Below are 17,848 nucleotides of genomic sequence, written 5' to 3'. Positions count from 1 at the left end.
TAAATACCATAATAGTGACGGTCAATGTGTTCAGTTTGAGTCGTCCAGAGTTGGATGATGTCATGAGCCCGCAAACTGAAGCATTATTCAAATAAAAATTTTGATTGGATTAGTCTACTTGTTTGTCTGTTTTCAGGATTACTCAAAGTTATGGAAAGCTCTACATGAATGTTATAATAAATGAACGAATGATGTTATGTGACATGGGCCAACTTTGACCTTCTGAGTGTCCAATTCAGATCCAGGGAAGTCTTTGTTGTTACAGTTGTGAGACTGAATATTCAGACTTGTGCTGGAATCCAAAAATCAAAACTGTGGGTAGTAGGTATTTTTTCAATTTTAAGTCTGGAGGACATGAAAATATGACACAAATGTCACCAACTAGTTTCCATATTTTAGAAAAAAAATGTGAATGGTAACATACATACGACTGTATAACTCTTCCTCACTCTGTAGGTGATTTTCCTGAGACTATTACCAATGTTATTCTGTTTCTTTTCAGACCGTGCAATATTACCCAACAGTACCTTATTGAATATTTGTTTCATCCCCCCCATCATACACTGCTACTCCCTTTATTCTATTGCACATTACTGTCACTTTCTGGAATCTCCTGCACTGATAATTAAGTTATTTATTCTCCAGGATACTGTCATTTATATTACTTTGTTAGAGTTATTTGATACTATGTCTTGCACTATCCTACTACTGTATATTACTGTATACTACTATTCTTATTGTGTACATTGTATATCTTATTTATGGGTTCCTCTGTCTCTCCTGCTGCTTTGAGCATGTACATGACAAAAGAATTTCCCTCGGGATAAATAAAGTTATTCTTATTCTTATCACAGTAGTGCTGAAGGAAAATTAGAGAATCTTTAGCATGAATACCATCACCTCTGCAGGTTCTCAATCATCCAGGTCAGAAGGCCTTAAAACACGAATACCATTAGCTCTATAAAGGCGAATGGCCTTTCATGACCAAAGCAAAACCATAAGTCACTACTACAGGAATATATCCAGTCAAATTTAAAATGATTAATTCCATTCTTAGCTTGATATCAAATCAAATACAACATTATCAACATATCGCTATACACAACACTAGTACAGTCCTTTAGGTGTAAAAACTAACTGACAAGAGAATCTTTGGAATTTGTTGGAGTGCTACTTTAATGTTTCTTTAAACCCTTTGAACAGATTTAAAATACAATGTGAAATCTGAAAGAGGATAAACTAGAATAGCAAATAGCAAAGAGGTACAGTCTTTTTATATTATTTGAAATGTTTTTTTGCTGACTGAATTTGAACTCAACATATATTACAGGTCATTTTTTTTTCTGAGACGTGTTGCACAGTGGGAGTATGGCAGTTCATGTAAATGTAATGAGGTATTCTGGGTAGGCCTGGATATCATTGAAGACCACAAACATGGTTGGTTTAGCAGTGTTATTTGTGACACTGTCATACAGGTCTGAGGCACTCCCAGATTTGGGGGGAGGGGTGATCATGCCTCGTTGTCCTTGGGCGTAGTCTCCAACTAGAACTCTGGCCTGGTACATGCGCTTCTGTCCACTGGTGTCGGGCTTGGCATAGTTTCCTGCTGAATAGCTTGGGTCCACAGCAAAGTAAGAGCCGTTGCCGTACATCGCACCTGTGACCAAACAAAGTGAATGCTGTGGTTCAGTGGATGGGCAATTTTAAGTGAAATCTGACTGATGCTCCTCCACTGTGCTCTCTGGTACCATTGTAACTTCATTTACAAACTTATTTTTTGACACAAACCCACTTTACTGACTGAACTGGATTTTGAAGTCAAACTCCAGGATGAATACAACTTTTCTGTCTGAGAGGTGCATTCTGACATGCACCTGGGAATTAGTGAAGTTGTGTGAGAAACCTCTTTTTTGACTTTGAATTTAGCCAAGACAGACCTGTGTGTGTGTTCCTGTTTAGACATCTTTGTGAGCAGTGGCGGTCCTAGCCTGTTTGGTGCCCTGGGCGAACACTCCCTCTGCTGCCCCCCCACACACACACAAAAACATATTAAGGATTGTACATTAACATAAAATATGGATTTTTTTAAATTATTACTCATGATATAACATTGTCCAGACATGCCTGGTAAGGACATGATGAGGAAACAGTAGGAGCTGTGTGAGGCTACTAAAGGCAGTGCTATAACATTTTCTGTCATCATTTTATTATAGATTAAGTGCAAGAGTTGTTAGGTGTGGATAATTAAATTATAGTTTATTGCAATAGTAAGTTGTGCCTTGTTCTCAGATAGACAGCAAGTGGAGAGTGATATATGAAATGAGGGGATGGAAGGAAGAAGAGAAGCAAAGAGTGATTCACAGGCAGAGCCTAATTTATTTCTCACAGTTTTTTGTTGCCTTATGGTTCCAAGCACTGTCACCAATCTTTGCATTTTGTTATTATCTCATGACACTTGTTTAGTCAGCTACCATCTCTCCTATGGACTTTTTAATGTCTACAGTCTCAGATCAACACAGCCCTGCCCTCCAGCACCATCAGCAGCAGGAGCAGCAGCAACCCCTCAACAGCAACATTGTACCCATCAGGTAAAACATAGGCTACGTTTGCTTTGCCTTGTCACCACCTTACAACAGTGATATAGTACGATGCGGTCCCATATTAGATTCTTGATGAATGTGTGTTGTTGTTATTCAGCCTGGTTCAATGTGCCCCTTTTTAACTTTGAGCACCCGCCCCTTTAAACGTCTCTACACGGCCCTGGTAACTGGAGCCTCGTCATCTCGTCTCTCTATATACTGGACTGTCTGTAGCGGAGATGACAATAAAGTTTACTTTGACTTCAGCAGCGAGCAGGCGCACCGAGGGCTCTCGCGCTCACTTTTCGCGTATAGAATTTCGAAAAAAAAACATGGGTGCAAATTTTAAGTCTGTATCATAAAGTCTGGTGTTTTCGTGTTTGTTGGTTTGTTTTTATTTTGTTTTATTTAGTGAGTTGGTTATTAGATGCTGCTCCAGCCAGCCGGAGACTCTCCCGCCACTCCGCCCTCTCCTCCCTGTGCCGCAAGCAGCAGGCGCACCTCGCAAACGGAGGGCGCCCTTACTCCCAGCAAATGGGCGATAGAAAGCCGATCGGTGCCTATGCCATCCCCAAAATGCGCTGGCATGATGTCGGGGCAGCATGAGTACGAGCAATTTTTATTTTTTGCCAATCCCCGTGATGCCGCCCCCCACCACGATGCCGCCCCGGGTAACCGCCCGTGTCGCCCATATCAAAAACCGCTACTGTTTGTGAGGACTGAAATTTGCATTCTACTGTACTTGTGACGACCAACAGGCACTTGTGAGGACACACAAACTGGTCCTCACAAGTTTGAAGGCATTTTTGAGGCTCAAAATTTGGTTTGAGTGTCAGGGTTACAGTTAGGTTATGGTTAGGTTTAGGGTAAGGGTTAGGCATTCATTTTTGATGGTTAGGGTAAGCAGCTAGGAAAAGCGTTATGTCAATAAATGTCCTCACTAAAATGGTTGAACCATAATGTGTGTGTGTGTAAAAACAAGTGCTATATTCAATTAGGAAAAGAACAATAAAAAAAAATAAACTTACTCTGTCAATGCTGAATTTATGGCTCAAAAGCATTTGAGTTAAGTTTTGATAAAATAATCATTTTACACTGCAGACAAAACGATGTGAAACAACCAACAGATTTGTCATGTTTTTTTTTAACTTATGAGTCTACAGTAAGATAATATCACAATATGGTTTCAAACTAATTTTGTTTTATTGTGACAGCAAGTCTTGGATTACTCTTGTATGCTCTGCCCCGGTCTGATCGGACAGGCTCGCTGTCGTTTGTTGTCCAAACATGTGTTGCCAACAAGGAAGTTGCAGAGTGCCCTCTAGTGGACAAAATTTGTACATTTTCATTTTTTTAGTTTTAAATACACTGGCAAATAGCTCATATCAGCCAATATGTCAGCTCTGCTGATACACACACAGCTGTGCTGATACATCAGTCAAGGTGCACTTAAAATGCCCCTCTAATGAAAAATCATAAATCCCCAGAAAATATATTTAACAGTTCACATTATTTATTTTAAGCGGAGGGTTTTATTGATTATGCTGCTTGATCAGCAATTAATGTGAACCAGCACTAATTTTAATATATTCTAACTGGAACTGTGTGTGTGCCTGTTTGGTTACCATTTTTTCCTGCGTAGCTGCGGTTGAAGCCTTTGCTGTTGATCAGATGGATGGAGGTGTCAGTGGTGCCGTGAAACAGAAGCCGTTCGTTGTTTGTGTGCTTATTCTTTGTCTCCATTTGTTTCTTCAGGATCTGGTAGTTCTGCCACAGTGCTGGGTTTTGCACACGTTCAATCTGCCAAAAGAGTCCAAACATAACATTAATTAATTCTCACAATTCATCCCCTTCTTATGTCTGTTACTTTTCTCTAATGAATAATATTTCTTCTCTTCTTGTCATGAAAACACTGGGGTGGCTGTCTCTGTACATGCATGAACTTTGTAGCAACACACGTCTCCCCAAGAGGATGGCTGAAGCAGCCTCCAGTAGTGAGTCAGTCCTATAGACTACAGCAGAAATAAACATGTTTACAGAAAAAGGTTTTGGTCTCTTTCATAGGAATAGAGAAGAGAACTCCAAGAATATCGACTTCATTGTCATTCAGAACATACACCAGTTAGTGCACATCAGAATAACATTTCAGTGCATTTACTCGCCATCGAACTGTACAATATAAATAATAAACAAATCTAAATCTGTAGGGTATAAAAAAATGTACATGTAAGAATATAGGAGAAATGTTTACAAAATATTAGGAAAAATAAATATATTGCACAGCAATAATAACAGCAGAAAAATATAGTGCACAATTTAAAAAAAAAATTGCACTGTCCTAAATATAATCATAAGAACTGTACAGGGGGTCATTTTTTATATTCTAATCTATTTAAATGTATTTAAGAAATACCACTTCCACGTTATTGGTGGCTTTTGGAGCTTACTCTGTGGTTAACACTAAGAGACCATCAAAGAAGTCTGTGCTCCAATTTGTTAAGTGAAATTCTAGGATGTTCTTTTTTTAGATGCCAGGTGAAAAATCTTTAAGCACCTAAAAAGTCCAGTTGACTTCATCTCAAGCATGACCTGCATGAAAACCTACACTGACATAAATGATCAGGTATTTGTTTCTGTGGGATGTACAAAAAATTAAATTTCACACATATTTCATATACAGTCTATGAGAAACAAGCTCAATTTAAAGTTGAAATTTAGAACTTTAATTTTACTAGCCAATTATTTTTAACTGTCACAGTCATACAGTCTGCTCTGTGTATTTGTGACTGAACATACACTGATAATGTTAAGATAAAGTCCGGTCTTTGTCAGTTCCTGCTCCACGTTGTTGTATTCCTGAGCTCCTGGAGTCAGAGCAAACAACTTCACAAGGTCTCCTTTCATGTCCTCCCAACAAGAAGGCAGAGCGCTGTCATCTGTAAAGATCATTGGAAGAATTCAGTTTAAATAATGTTGTGCTACACTAATAGTTTTCACATACTTCATACGTTTCAAAGGCTTTTATCGACAGTTACATGACATTTATGCAGAGTCAGTATTTGCAGTGTTGGCCCTTCTTTTTCAGGACCTCTGCAATTTGACTGGGCATGCTCTCAATCAACTTCTGGGCCAAATCCTGACTGATAGCAGCCCATTCTATCATAATCACTTCTTGGAGTTTGTCAGAATTAGTGGGTTTTTGTTTGTCCACCCGCCTCTTGAGGATTGACCACAAGTTCTCAGTGGGATTAAGATCTGGGGAGTTTCCAGGCCATGGACCCAAATTTCCACGTTTTGGTCCCCGAGCCACTTAGTTATCACTTTTGCCTTATGGCACGGTGCTCCATCGTGCTGGAAAATGCATTGTTCTTCACCAAACTGTTGTTGGATTGTTGGAAGAAGTTGCAGTTGGAGGGTGTTTTGGTACCATTCTTTATTCATTGCTGTGTTTTTGGGCAAAATTGTGAGTGAGCCCACTCCCTTGGATGAGAAGCAACCCCACACATGAATAGTCTCAGGATGCTTCACTGTTAGCATGACACAGGACTGATGGTAGCGCTCACCTTTTCTTCTCTGGACGAGCCTTTTTCCAGATACAGATACAGATACCCCAAACAATCGGAAAAAGGCTTCATGGGAGAATATGACTTTGCCCCAGTCCTCAGCAGTGCATTCACCATACTTTCTGCAGAGGATCAATCTGTCCCTGATGGGTTTTTTGGAGAGAAGTGGTTTCTTTGCTGCCCTTCTTGACACCAGGCCATCTTCCAAAAGTCTTCGCCTCACTGTGCGTGCAGATGCGCTCACACCTGCCTGCTGCCATTCCTGAGCAAGCTCAGCACTAGTGGCACTAGGATCCTGCAGCTGAATCCTCTTTAGGAGACGATCCTGGCGCTTGCTGGACTTTCTTGGACTTTCATGGTTAACAATGGAAGAACAATGATTTCAAGCATCACCCTCCTTTTAACATGTCAGGTCTGCCATTCTAACCCAATCAGTCTGACATAATGATCTCCAGCCTTGTGCTCGTCAACATTCTCACCTGAGTTAACAAGACAATTACTGAAATGATCTCAGCAGGTCCTTGAATGACAGCAATGAACTGCAGTGCAAAGGTTTTTTGGGGATTAAGTTAATTTTCATGGTAAAGAAGGACTATGCAATTCATCTGATCACTCTTCATAACATTCTGGAGTTTATTCAAATTGCTATTATAAAAACTTAAGCAGCAACTTTTCCAATTTCCAATATTTATGTGATTCTCAAAACCTTTGGCCACGACTGTACTTTAGGACTGTGGTTACCTGTTCTCAGGGTTTTTATAAGTTTTCTTTTTTATTAGTTTTTCCCTCCTTTTCTTTAGAATTCTAACATTTTAAGAGAAGATGTCAGAACTCACCACTTAGTCTTTCATGAAGGTTTTACTTTGGAAAATACAAATGGTTAAAGGAGGACTACATTCACATAAGTGACTCACCTTTAAGGTCTTTCCGAAGAAGCTCCAAATTACGCCTGTTTGCTGAAACTGCTTTTCTAAGTCCTGGATCAGCGGTGTACGGTTCATTGTTGATCTTGATCTTCACCTTTTGTTTCTTCTCTAAAGCCTCCTCCAGTTTGAGGTTGGTGTAAATATCAAAGGCCACCATTGAGCCACTGCGGTCTGGAAACTGCCATTCTACCAGACTGCTCACTAACAAAGCCTGTCTCTTTGAGTTCTCCGCCCTCTCCACCTTTCGGATGATGTCCCTGATGGTCATCAAATAGAAAAAGCAGTTAGCACTTTGCACTGAACATTGCTGAAATACATTTACGTCTCTGTTTGCTGACCTGACTGCAGACTCAGCAGTGAACACGTCTCTGGTCAGACCCTCCAGGTGGATCTCGGGGTCCTGGTCCTCTGCTCCTTTGTCCAGACGGATGCTGACCGTTAGTTTCCTCTGCAGAGCCTTCAGCTCCTCCATGTCAGCCTGTGACAGCTGACTAATGAACGGGTCAGAGATGGTTTTCTGTGCCTGCTCGGCAACAATCAGGTCATTAATCCTTTTCTTTGCCTGACTCAGAGCCTGCAGAGAAATCGTGGTACATTTTAGTTACAGGCATCGACACATTTTGATAAAATAATAATCGCCCATTAAAACATTTACTGGGAAAAAGCTAGTCCTGAAAAGCTCCTGATCAACAAGCTTTGATGGAAATAAACGTGAACTCTGTAGCTTCTTCATCCACCATGTTTGTTTTACACCGAGAAAAATCTGCAGGAAGCTCCAGAAGACGATTAAAATATGCAGATGAATTGTTAACTTAGTCTGATATATGTTTAAATCATACAGCTCGCTGAAGGCTGACGGCAGCCGTCCTCTGTGACATGGAAGTGATGCCTGCAGTAAACAGGGGTGAGTCTAAAGGGGGACATGAGGTGTACTAGGCCGTATTTGTTTCAAGGCTTTTGTAACATTTTTCAGATTGAAAATGAAATAATATAAAATACTGTGTTAATTAAATTGCATTAATTTTTAAAAATATAAAAACAAAAGCTTTTTTCACAGGGCATCAAAAATGTCAATGGGCCATCAAACTCTGAGCTAATGGCCTGAGGGTTTTTAAATATTGCAATTTCCAAAATAGAAACCAACGAGCAGTTCATTCTTTTTTTCCCTTTTAAATATTTATTATTGCTCTTTAATAAGACAAATGCATTTCTTATCCGATTACTTCATTAAGCAATGATCAGTACAACACTTGTTAAAATAATCAATAGCTGCAGCCCTAGTTTAACTTGCACTTCTTTTTATATTGAATGTGCCCTTTCTCTCTAAACTGAGAGAGAGGGCCTGGCCCACGATGTAAAATGTGCTCCGTGGTAAAATTTTTGTAAAGTTTGAATCTGACAGAATCTGAGGGGATTTTTTAAAATTATACAGGCTTTGATTCATTGTGTCTTTTGATTTAGCACAAAAATTTGCAATTTCAGTTATTTTGTTTGATGTGGGAAGCCTTGGCCTGCAAAATTTTAAATATTGTTGGAATAAAGTATAAAATACATGTGTACCTTGTTGTCGTCGGCACACAGCTGAAACACTGTGGGCTCAAACTCTTCCCTCTCCAGAACTAAGTCAACAGGGCTGGACTCTGACCCGAATCCCAGAACTGAAGCGACTTGACGAAATTTTGCTGAAACAATAAAACAATAATAAAACTACATGTATACATAACAAAGCCTCATATAGCCTGAACTTTAAAATAAACAACTGATTCAGCTGGCCTCATGGGCTGTTTCACACTCATTTATATAGGTTAGCATTCCCGCAATCTGTCACCATCACTTTTGGCTATAGTTCTTATCTAATGTGTTTATGGAACCATGTGCAACCAAAATTTAAACAAACAAAAAAGAATAAAACAATCAGAGTGTTGTGAAATGTAAATAAAAACCAAATGCAATAATTTTCAACTCACATAAACCCATATTTTATTAACAACAGAACATAAACTTGTTAAATATTTAGACTGAGAAAATGTACCACTTTAAGAAAAATATGGTCTAATTTTGATTTTTATGGCAGCAACATGTCTCAACAAAGTTGGGATAGGATGGAGGCAACAATAGGCTGGAAAAGTAAGTGGTAATAAAAACAAAAAGCTAGAGGAACGTCCTGTGACTATTAAGTTTAATTGATAACAGGTCAGTTTATTAATAGGTGTAAAAAGAGCATCTTAGAGAGGTCGAGTTTCTCAGAAGTAAAGATGGGCAGAGGTTGACCAATCTGCAAAAAACTGTCTGCAAATTATGGAAAGATTTCAGAATAATGTTTTTCAGTGAAGCGAATCTAGAGAAATCTCTCTGATAAGGTGGAAAGCACTGGATTTTCTTAATCCTCATCTTGACCTTCGGGCCATCGGGCAGTGCTGCATTACAAACATGATTCTGGGGTGGAGATCAGTGTACAGGCTCAGGAACACGTCGATAAATCACTGCCTGCACCCACACATGCAGGTTAAAGCTCCATCATGCAGAGGTCATATGAGAATATGATACAGAGATGCTGCCATCTTCTCTGGATCAAACGTCATTTAAACTGGATGGAGGCTCTAGGAGTATGCTGAGCAACTAGAATCCTTTATGAGACGAGGATGGGACAACATTCCTCTCCCAGAAGTCCAGCAGCTGCTCTCCACAGCTCCCAGACATTTACAGAGTAAAAGAAGAGCGGATGCTACTTAGTGGGAAACATGGCCCTGTCCCAACATTTCTTGAAATGGTACTTTTTAGTTTTAGTTTAAACACTTGATATGTTTTCTGTGTTCTATTGTGCAGATCATTCCATTTATTTATTTATATTTCATGCAGTGTCCCAACTTTTTTGAAATTGGGGTTGGCTGTAGTGAATGTGAGACTGTTATTATTATTATTAACATATCTATTTATATTATTACATATCTAATTCCTTTGATCTACAGAGTTCTAACGCTGCACCATAAACGCATCAGGGCATTGTAATAATAGTAAGTGACATTTTCCTTTATCACTCTGACCCACAAACGTCATCCTGCTGCAGGAAAAGCATGCCACAGCTCTAAATATAATCATAGGACTAATGGATGCCGAAAGAAAATTCCCTCTCAGATGCATTACTGCCTTCAACACATTGACCAAGAATTAATTCCAAACCATTTTATATATTTGTGATGTGCTTTTAGAGACTTTCATCTCCAGTATAGAGCCAAAGAGTTGTACAGACAGGTAAGATTATTGTGAAATGCTTTTCTTTCATTAAAAAACAAACAAACAAAAAACGAGAATTATGTTTTGAGAAAATTTTAAAATATTTTTTTCTGTGCAGAAAAAAGGTTTTATACATGAAAAAAAATCATCTAGAGTTGGGTTTCCCTGCCAATGAACAGCGACATACCTTTGACTTTGTCAAAGACAGTCTTCTCCTCCACCGTCTCTCCCTGTCTCTTCTTCATGCTCGTGTGGAAGTGGTTCAGCATGGCCGTCTGGAAGATCAGGATCTTCACACTCTGAACAAACCTCGGCTGTTTCTTCCTCACAAACTCCACCACTGCATCCACCATGGCATCAGCCACCGCTGAAGGGCTGGCCCCTCCCTGACCTAACAGGCAGACAAGGACCAAGTGATGATGATGATGCAAAGACGGAAAGAGGATGAAGAGTCCACTTTGTAAAACTCAGCACAGCAACAATCTCACGCACATCACCAACAAACCAATGCTTTATGGCAGAGGTGTCCAACTCCAGGCCTCGAGGGCCGGTGTCCTGCAGGTTTTAAATGTGTCCTTGATCCAACACAGCTGATTTAAATGGTTAAATCTATGGTCTACCTCATAAATCCCTCCATAAATTGCAGTTAGTTCAAAATATAACTGCTCGTATTATTTCCAGAACTAGATCCACTGAACATATAACAGCTGTTCTTAAACAGCTCCACTGGCTTCCAATTCACCTCCGTGTCAATTTCAAGGTCCTGTTTCTCACTTTAAAAGCGCTTTATAACCTCGCTCCTCCATATCTATCCGATCTTCTCCACACATACTCACCCCCTCGTACACTCCGCTCTTCTTCAGCTTCCCTTCTGTCAGTTCCACCTGCTCGCTTGACTACCATTGGACTCAGAGCCTTTAGTTGTTCTGCCCGAGACTTTGGATGCACTTCCACTTGCTCTACGGACCACACACTGTCTCACCACTTTTAAATCACGTCTCAAAACTCATCTGTTTAGAATTGCATACACCTGATCTGTCTAAGTCCATTTTTACCTGCTCAGTTTTTATATTTGCTTTTATACTTTTATGACTGTGTATGTCTACATTTTATTTTACCATGTTTATTATATATACATATATTTTTTTAAATGTTTTTTTATGCTATTGTTCACATGTTGTTGTAAGGTGACCTTGAGGGTCTGAAAGGCGCCTATAAATAAAATGTATTATTATTATTATTATTATTATTATTATTATTATAAATTACCTCCTCATCATGTCTTGAAGTTGGTAATAAACTAATCATTTAATTCAGGTGTGTTGACCGAGGGTGAGACCTAAAACCGGCAGGACACCGGCCCTCAAGGCCTGGAGTTCGAGACCACTGCTTTATGGACTGTTCAAAAAATATTTGAATAAGTGTCTACACATGTGACATGTTTCCTACCCACTGACACTAAGGTCACGCTGTGTTTTTTCATACTTAAGATCAAACTTGGGAAATAATTTTTTGACCATCCGGCATCTTCAGCTGAGCACATTTCTAGATAATTAGCCAACAGGATCAGCTGAGCTATCCCACTGCCACACAGAAAAAAGGGTTTCTTAAAACCTTCATGTTAACAATGTCAGATTTGCAATGTTTGGATCATTTTTTGAGAGACAAACACTCCAACTAATTGACACCCTGTGACATGCAGGTGGTAATATGGTGTGTCATTTACATCTGATTTTCAGACAGTTTCAGGAGAATCTGCTTGGGATATTTTCACATCACAGCTCAGAGATTTTTGGAAAAAAGCATTAATGTGATTTAGTGTGGAGATGGCAACCACTTCCTAGCAGTAAAGCTAGCTGCTCTAGTCACACATCTGAGATCACACAGATTCTGTACAGTCGTGACCAAAGGTTTTGAGAATGACACAAATATTAGTTTTCACAAAGTTTGCTGCTAAACAAGAATTGAACCTCTTTCCTTGAAGTTCTTGATGATCCTATAAATTGTTAATTTAGGTGCAATCTTAGCAGCCACAATATCCTTGCCTGTGAAGCCATTTTTATGCAACGCAATGATGGCTGCACGCGTTTCTTTGCAGGTCACCATGGTTAACAATGGAAGAACAATGATTTCAAGCATCACCCTCCTTTTAACATGTCAGGTCTGCCATTCTAACCCAATCAGCCTGACATAATGATCTCCAGCCTTGTTCTCATCAACATTCTCACCTGAGTTAAGACGATTACTGAAATGATCTCAGCAGGTCCTTGAATGACAGCAGTGAAATGCAGTGCAAAGGTTTTTTTGGGATTAAGTTAATTTTCATGGTAAAGAAGGACGATGCAATTCATCTGATCACTCTTCATAACATTCTGGAGTTTATGCAAATTGCTATTATAAAAACTTAAGCAGCAACTTTTCCAATTTCCAATATTTATGTAATTCTCAAACCTTTGGCCACGACTGTAGAAGGGTTAGTTAGTGTGTCTCAGCTTTGCATTAAAGATGTTTGTTGTGACACAAACCCTGTTCAGACTTTAGCTTTGTAAGCATGGTGTGATTCACCACCCATACTGATGGTTTATGGAACCGTCCATGAACCATCAGCTGTCTGCACAGTGAATCAGTGAATCAGTGAACTGAGTATAAAGTTTGTACAGACCTGTTCCCAGGGCTGGGAAGGCCACAGAGCTGAACTTGTTCTCCTCGCAGACCTTCAGCACTGAGTAAACCATGTCTTTAATGTTTTCAGGGTCGTTCTGGCCGATGATGTGAATGATGTTCCTGCTGGGCAGCTGCCCGGCTGATGTCAGGATCATTGCACGAGGCTGAGCCATGGAACTCACTGCAGGGAGGAAACACAAAACACTTATAACACAAAGGACCAGATTTACTCAGAATAGTCTGTGAGCACAGTGTCCAAATAGCGTTCATAGGTGTGATTACTTTAATGAGGATTTACAAACGTTGCACAGCTTTCTAAACATGACGCGCAGTCGGCTCACTTCAGTGTGACAATATACCAAGAGCCAAGCAATTCAGTGCAAGGTCGCAATCTCAGAGATGATATTCTGTTGTGAGTAACCACTTATCAGGACAGGCACAGCTTGTTAATTGTAATCAGAAAAGCAAATCACTATAGGTCAAACATAAAATGCACAAATAAAATGCAAGTAGGGATTAAAACAGCAGAATTAATGATTACCGGTGCTGGAAATGCTAGCGCTTGATGCAGTGTTTTGATTTTGCTGCCACTCGTACCCACAATGAGAGTTTTATGATGGGGTCGCTTCTATAAAACTGGTTGTAACAAACAAAGAAGTGAAGATCTGCAGGGGGACACCGGCCTTGCACATCTCCCCTTCTAGAAGATGCATGTATAACTGAAGATGAATAAAGGGTTTTTTTGAAAATGACTACTGAGTCCGGTGCCGTCTCTGGATGCCCGAGGAATAAAAAGAACCGGGGTGAAACTGCTTTTCGTAACACACCCTGGCCAAGGATATCAGGCATGCAGACTGGAGCAGACGGGGATCAAACGGATGTGAGAAGTGTAAACTGGGAGGTTTAGAGGTTAAGCTGTGATTTCACTGCCTTATAAACGTGAAGAGAACGTATCATCATCATGTCAGCCAGGGTGGTTATTATTGGAGTTCAGAGGAACCACACCCGATCACACAGCAGCATGCAAAACACACAAACAGCAACGAGGAGGAGAAGCTGAAAGTGAAAGTCACGCTCCTGCTGCCGTCACACAGCCAGGAATTTATTTCCACCCATGAAGAAAACGCCTTTAAAACCTGCCACACAGACTGAAGTTCACCCTCTCATAAGGACAGCTGATCCCTCCTCCATGCTGTTATTAAGACTCTTTGGACTGATCAGCACTGAAACAAGAATCCAGATCTCTTTAATAAATCACTCACTACATCACAAACAGTCTAAGGAGCTTGGAAAGAAAAGCGTCTGGACTTCTTTAAGTTGCTTGAAGACGTTTCACCTCTCATCCGAGAAGCTTCTTCAGTTCTAAGGTCAAATGGTGGAGAGTCCCAGATTTAAACCCAGTGGGAGTTTCCCCCCAAAGAGGGACAAAGGACCCCCTGATGATCCTCTACCTAATCACATGAGCCAAGGTGTGAAAGTGGGTGTGGGTCCCAATCAGTCAGGGTTTCGGGTGAGCTCATTGTTAAACCTGGCCCCACCCTATCATGTGATTTCCTGAGGTCAGATGGCCCAGAATGTGAGTGGGCGTTAAGGCGTCTGGGAAGGGATCTCAAAACTGGATTATAGATGGCAGACAATTGGTGTCGTAAACCACCGCCTCTGTTCAAAGAGGCGGTGGTTTACGAATTTTAGAAGAGGTTTACAAGTTTGTGGACAAGGCTCAGCGGGCCCAACACTCTAAAGGAAAAGAAAGACAACGCAGGAAATTCCACACCTTGCTTTCAAAAACACTCACTCCTCAGTCTGAATCTACACAACTCAGAGAAGAACATACACCTGAGGACAGTCAGGAAAAATGGGTAAAGAACTTTTCAGACCGGAATCTCACTGAACCTGAAAAGAAAGTATTAGCCAAAGGACTCAATTTTGCCATTGTTCCGCAACAGTTGCCCATAGTGGACCTCATCACAGCCACAGAAACTGCCATACGGATCAACAAATTATCACAGACGGAAGCAGAACAGATCAGGATGAAAGTCTCAGCCACCCTCTCCAGTGCCAAAGTCCCTCCGTCTAACCTCACATTACAAGAAAAGAAGGCCGTCGCTTCCCTGAGCAAAGACCACAACATCACTATATTGCCAGCCGATAAGGGAAGGTGCACCGTGGTCCTAAACACAACAGATTACCACACAAAGATCACTACTCTCCTCGGTGACAACAATACCTACGAAGCCTTAAAGCGAGACCCCACAAGCAGCTACAAAAAGAAAGTTATAGCTTGCCTTCAAGACCTTGAAAGGGATAAAATCATCGACCACCTTACATATCACCGCCTTTACCCAGGGGATGCCATACCCTGTATCTACGGACTTCCTAAGATCCACAAGGAAGGTATCCCTCTCAGACCCATTGTCAGTAGCATAAATTCAGCCACCTACAACATCTCGAAACACCTTGCTACCATCCTTGCACCTCTCGTGGGGAACACCCCACACCACATCAAGAACTCCACCGACTTCACCGACAAGGTCCAGAAACTTACCCTGGATCCAGATGAAACCATGGTGTCCTTTGATGTAGTCTCTCTCTTCACTTGCATACCCACCACGGAGGCAGTGGAGACTGTCAGAAAACGACTACAAGAAGACAGCTCCTTGGAAGACAGGACCAACTTCACACCCGATCAGATCTGCACACTGTTAGACCTCTGCCTCACCACAACATACTTCAAATACAACGAAGGCTTCTACAGACAAAAACATGGCTGTGCCATGGGCTCCCCTGTGTCACCTATTGTAGCCAACCTTTACATGCAGGAAGTGGAAAGGAAGGCTCTCGGCTCTTTCAAAGGAAGAGTACCCAGCCACTGGTACAGATATGTAGACGACACCTGGGTCAAAATCAAAAGACAAGAAGTGGAATCCTTCACTGCACACATTAACGCCGTGGATAAAAACATCAAGTTCACCAGGGAAGACACAAAGGATAACTGCTTGCCTTTCCTGGACTGCGCTGTGCACATTGAAGAGAATGGCAACCTCAACATTGAAGTTTACCGGAAGCCCCCACTAGGGCTGGGCCATATTATACTAGGGCTGGGCGATATATCAAAAATTTATCGTTACCGAAATTTATGACTCTCATCGACGTCATTTTGCCCATGTCGGTAAATTCGGTATTTAAAAAAAAAAGAAAAGGCATGTGCAGGTTGGCGATGTTCATGTCCCTTTAAGACGCTGTGCTACGTTACAGACTTGACGGGGTGGAGTCACATGACTCTACTACCTGTCAGTGTTGCCAACTTAGCGACTTTGTCGCTGTATTTAGCGAGTTTTCAGACCCCCTTAGCGACTTTTTTTCTAAAAAGTGACTAGCGACAAATCTGGCGACTTTTTCTGGTGTTATTGGAGATTTATTTATGACGACTTTTTGACGTGAAAGTGGGTATCGCTTTTACTCTCAACAAGCAGCGGGTGCTGCCGTGGGCACCTCGCCCGTACCAAAGCGCTCACAGGCGGAGGATAGTCCTCCCCCAGCTGCTATCAGGGCAGACGATGTTCACACCTATGCGTCCGAACTGCAAATGAATCGCGCATGAGCGAAGCTGCTGCTCCCGCACTGACTGTAACGCAGTCAGTTCTTCTTTTACTGTTATGCTGTTTTGTGGATCACGAGGTTTAAAACTACTTATAAACACACACACACAAAGTAACTCCACCAGAGTGCCTATTTCGGGTCTTTTTTGCCGGTCCAAGCCCGGATAAAGGAGCAGGGTTGGAATTCTGACTTTAAAAAAAACAATAATTGCTAAAATAAATTTAATTTGTAGTTCTAAATAAATTCTAAATGCATTTAGGACGTTTTTTACTCACTTTATGTCTCTAACACAATGTTATTTCTCTCTCCAACAACGTAGGTTACAATTATATTAGCATGACCAATTATGCAAATTAGGCGATGATGTCATTTAGCGACTTCTGGCGACTTTTAGGACAGCCAATAGCGATTTTCCTTACTGAGGAGTTGGCAACACTGCTACCTGTAACAAGACGAGACACGGGTGAACAAATGGAGGACGATTTAAATGTTGAAGCAGCAGCAACGGAGGTAGAGCTGGTGGAGGAGGAAGAGGAGACGCTTGTTAACAAAAAAAATGCATCATCAATCGTTTGGCAACATTTTGGATTCAACAAGGATGATATTGATCAAAAAATTGTTAAATGTAAACTCTGCAAAAAGACTGTTGCGTCAAGTCAAGGTAACACAACCAACCTCTTCCACCACCTGCAGCACAACCATGTGATTCGTATGTTTCAACGTTTGTTTTTTTGGCACTTGGGGTGGTTATCGTCCATTTATCGTTATCGAGGTTAACTGCTCAATTTATCGTGATATTGATTTTAGGCCATATCGCCCAGCCCTATATTATACCGTTCACGGTAATACCGGTATTCACACCTTGGCTCATGTGATTAGGTAGAGGATCATCAGAGGGTCCTTTGTCCCTCTTTGGGGGGAAACTCCCACTGGGTTTAAATCTGGGACTCTCCACCATTTGACTCTTAGAACTGATGAAGCTTCTCGGATGAGAGGTGAAACGTCTTCAAGCAACTCAAAGAAGTCCAGACGCTTTTCTTTCCAAGCTCCTTAGACTACAATGACCTGGATGACTGAGAACCTTCACAGACATACATCACAAACATGAAGCCACTTCAGTGACTCCATGATTATCGATGCTTCTGCCCTTTATGGGCAGTTAACTGAAGTTTCATATACAAAAATAGGGGAAACTATTTTTGCCCCCAAATTAACCCTAAAATAAATCTGATCAGAGAACCAGTGAAAATATTCACCTTCCTTTAATAACTGGTTCGTCCTT

At 40.9% G+C, this 17,848-nt stretch overlaps 1 protein-coding gene across 1 annotated transcript; it reads right to left on the bottom strand.

Moving 5' to 3' along the window:
• Positions 1-1,156: 1,156 nt before the first annotated feature.
• Positions 1,157-13,180, bottom strand: LOC100695189 (poly [ADP-ribose] polymerase 14). Its single transcript, XM_005465305.4, has 8 exons — positions 12,965-13,180; positions 10,490-10,693; positions 8,629-8,750; positions 7,407-7,642; positions 7,057-7,325; positions 5,376-5,515; positions 4,205-4,379; positions 1,157-1,657 (listed from the first exon to the last, which is right to left on the bottom strand). Exons 1-8 carry the CDS (start codon positions 13,137-13,139, stop codon positions 1,377-1,379), a joined length of 1,602 nt encoding a protein of 533 aa, XP_005465362.3. The 5' UTR covers positions 13,140-13,180; the 3' UTR covers positions 1,157-1,376.
• Positions 13,181-17,848: the final 4,668 nt, after the last annotated feature.

This window comes from Oreochromis niloticus, linkage group LG12, assembly GCF_001858045.2.
Source record: "Oreochromis niloticus isolate F11D_XX linkage group LG12, O_niloticus_UMD_NMBU, whole genome shotgun sequence".
Classification (NCBI taxonomy): Eukaryota; Metazoa; Chordata; class Actinopteri; order Cichliformes; family Cichlidae; genus Oreochromis; species Oreochromis niloticus.
Note: the sequence above shows the minus strand (reverse complement) of the source record. Positions and strands in the feature narration are given on the sequence as shown.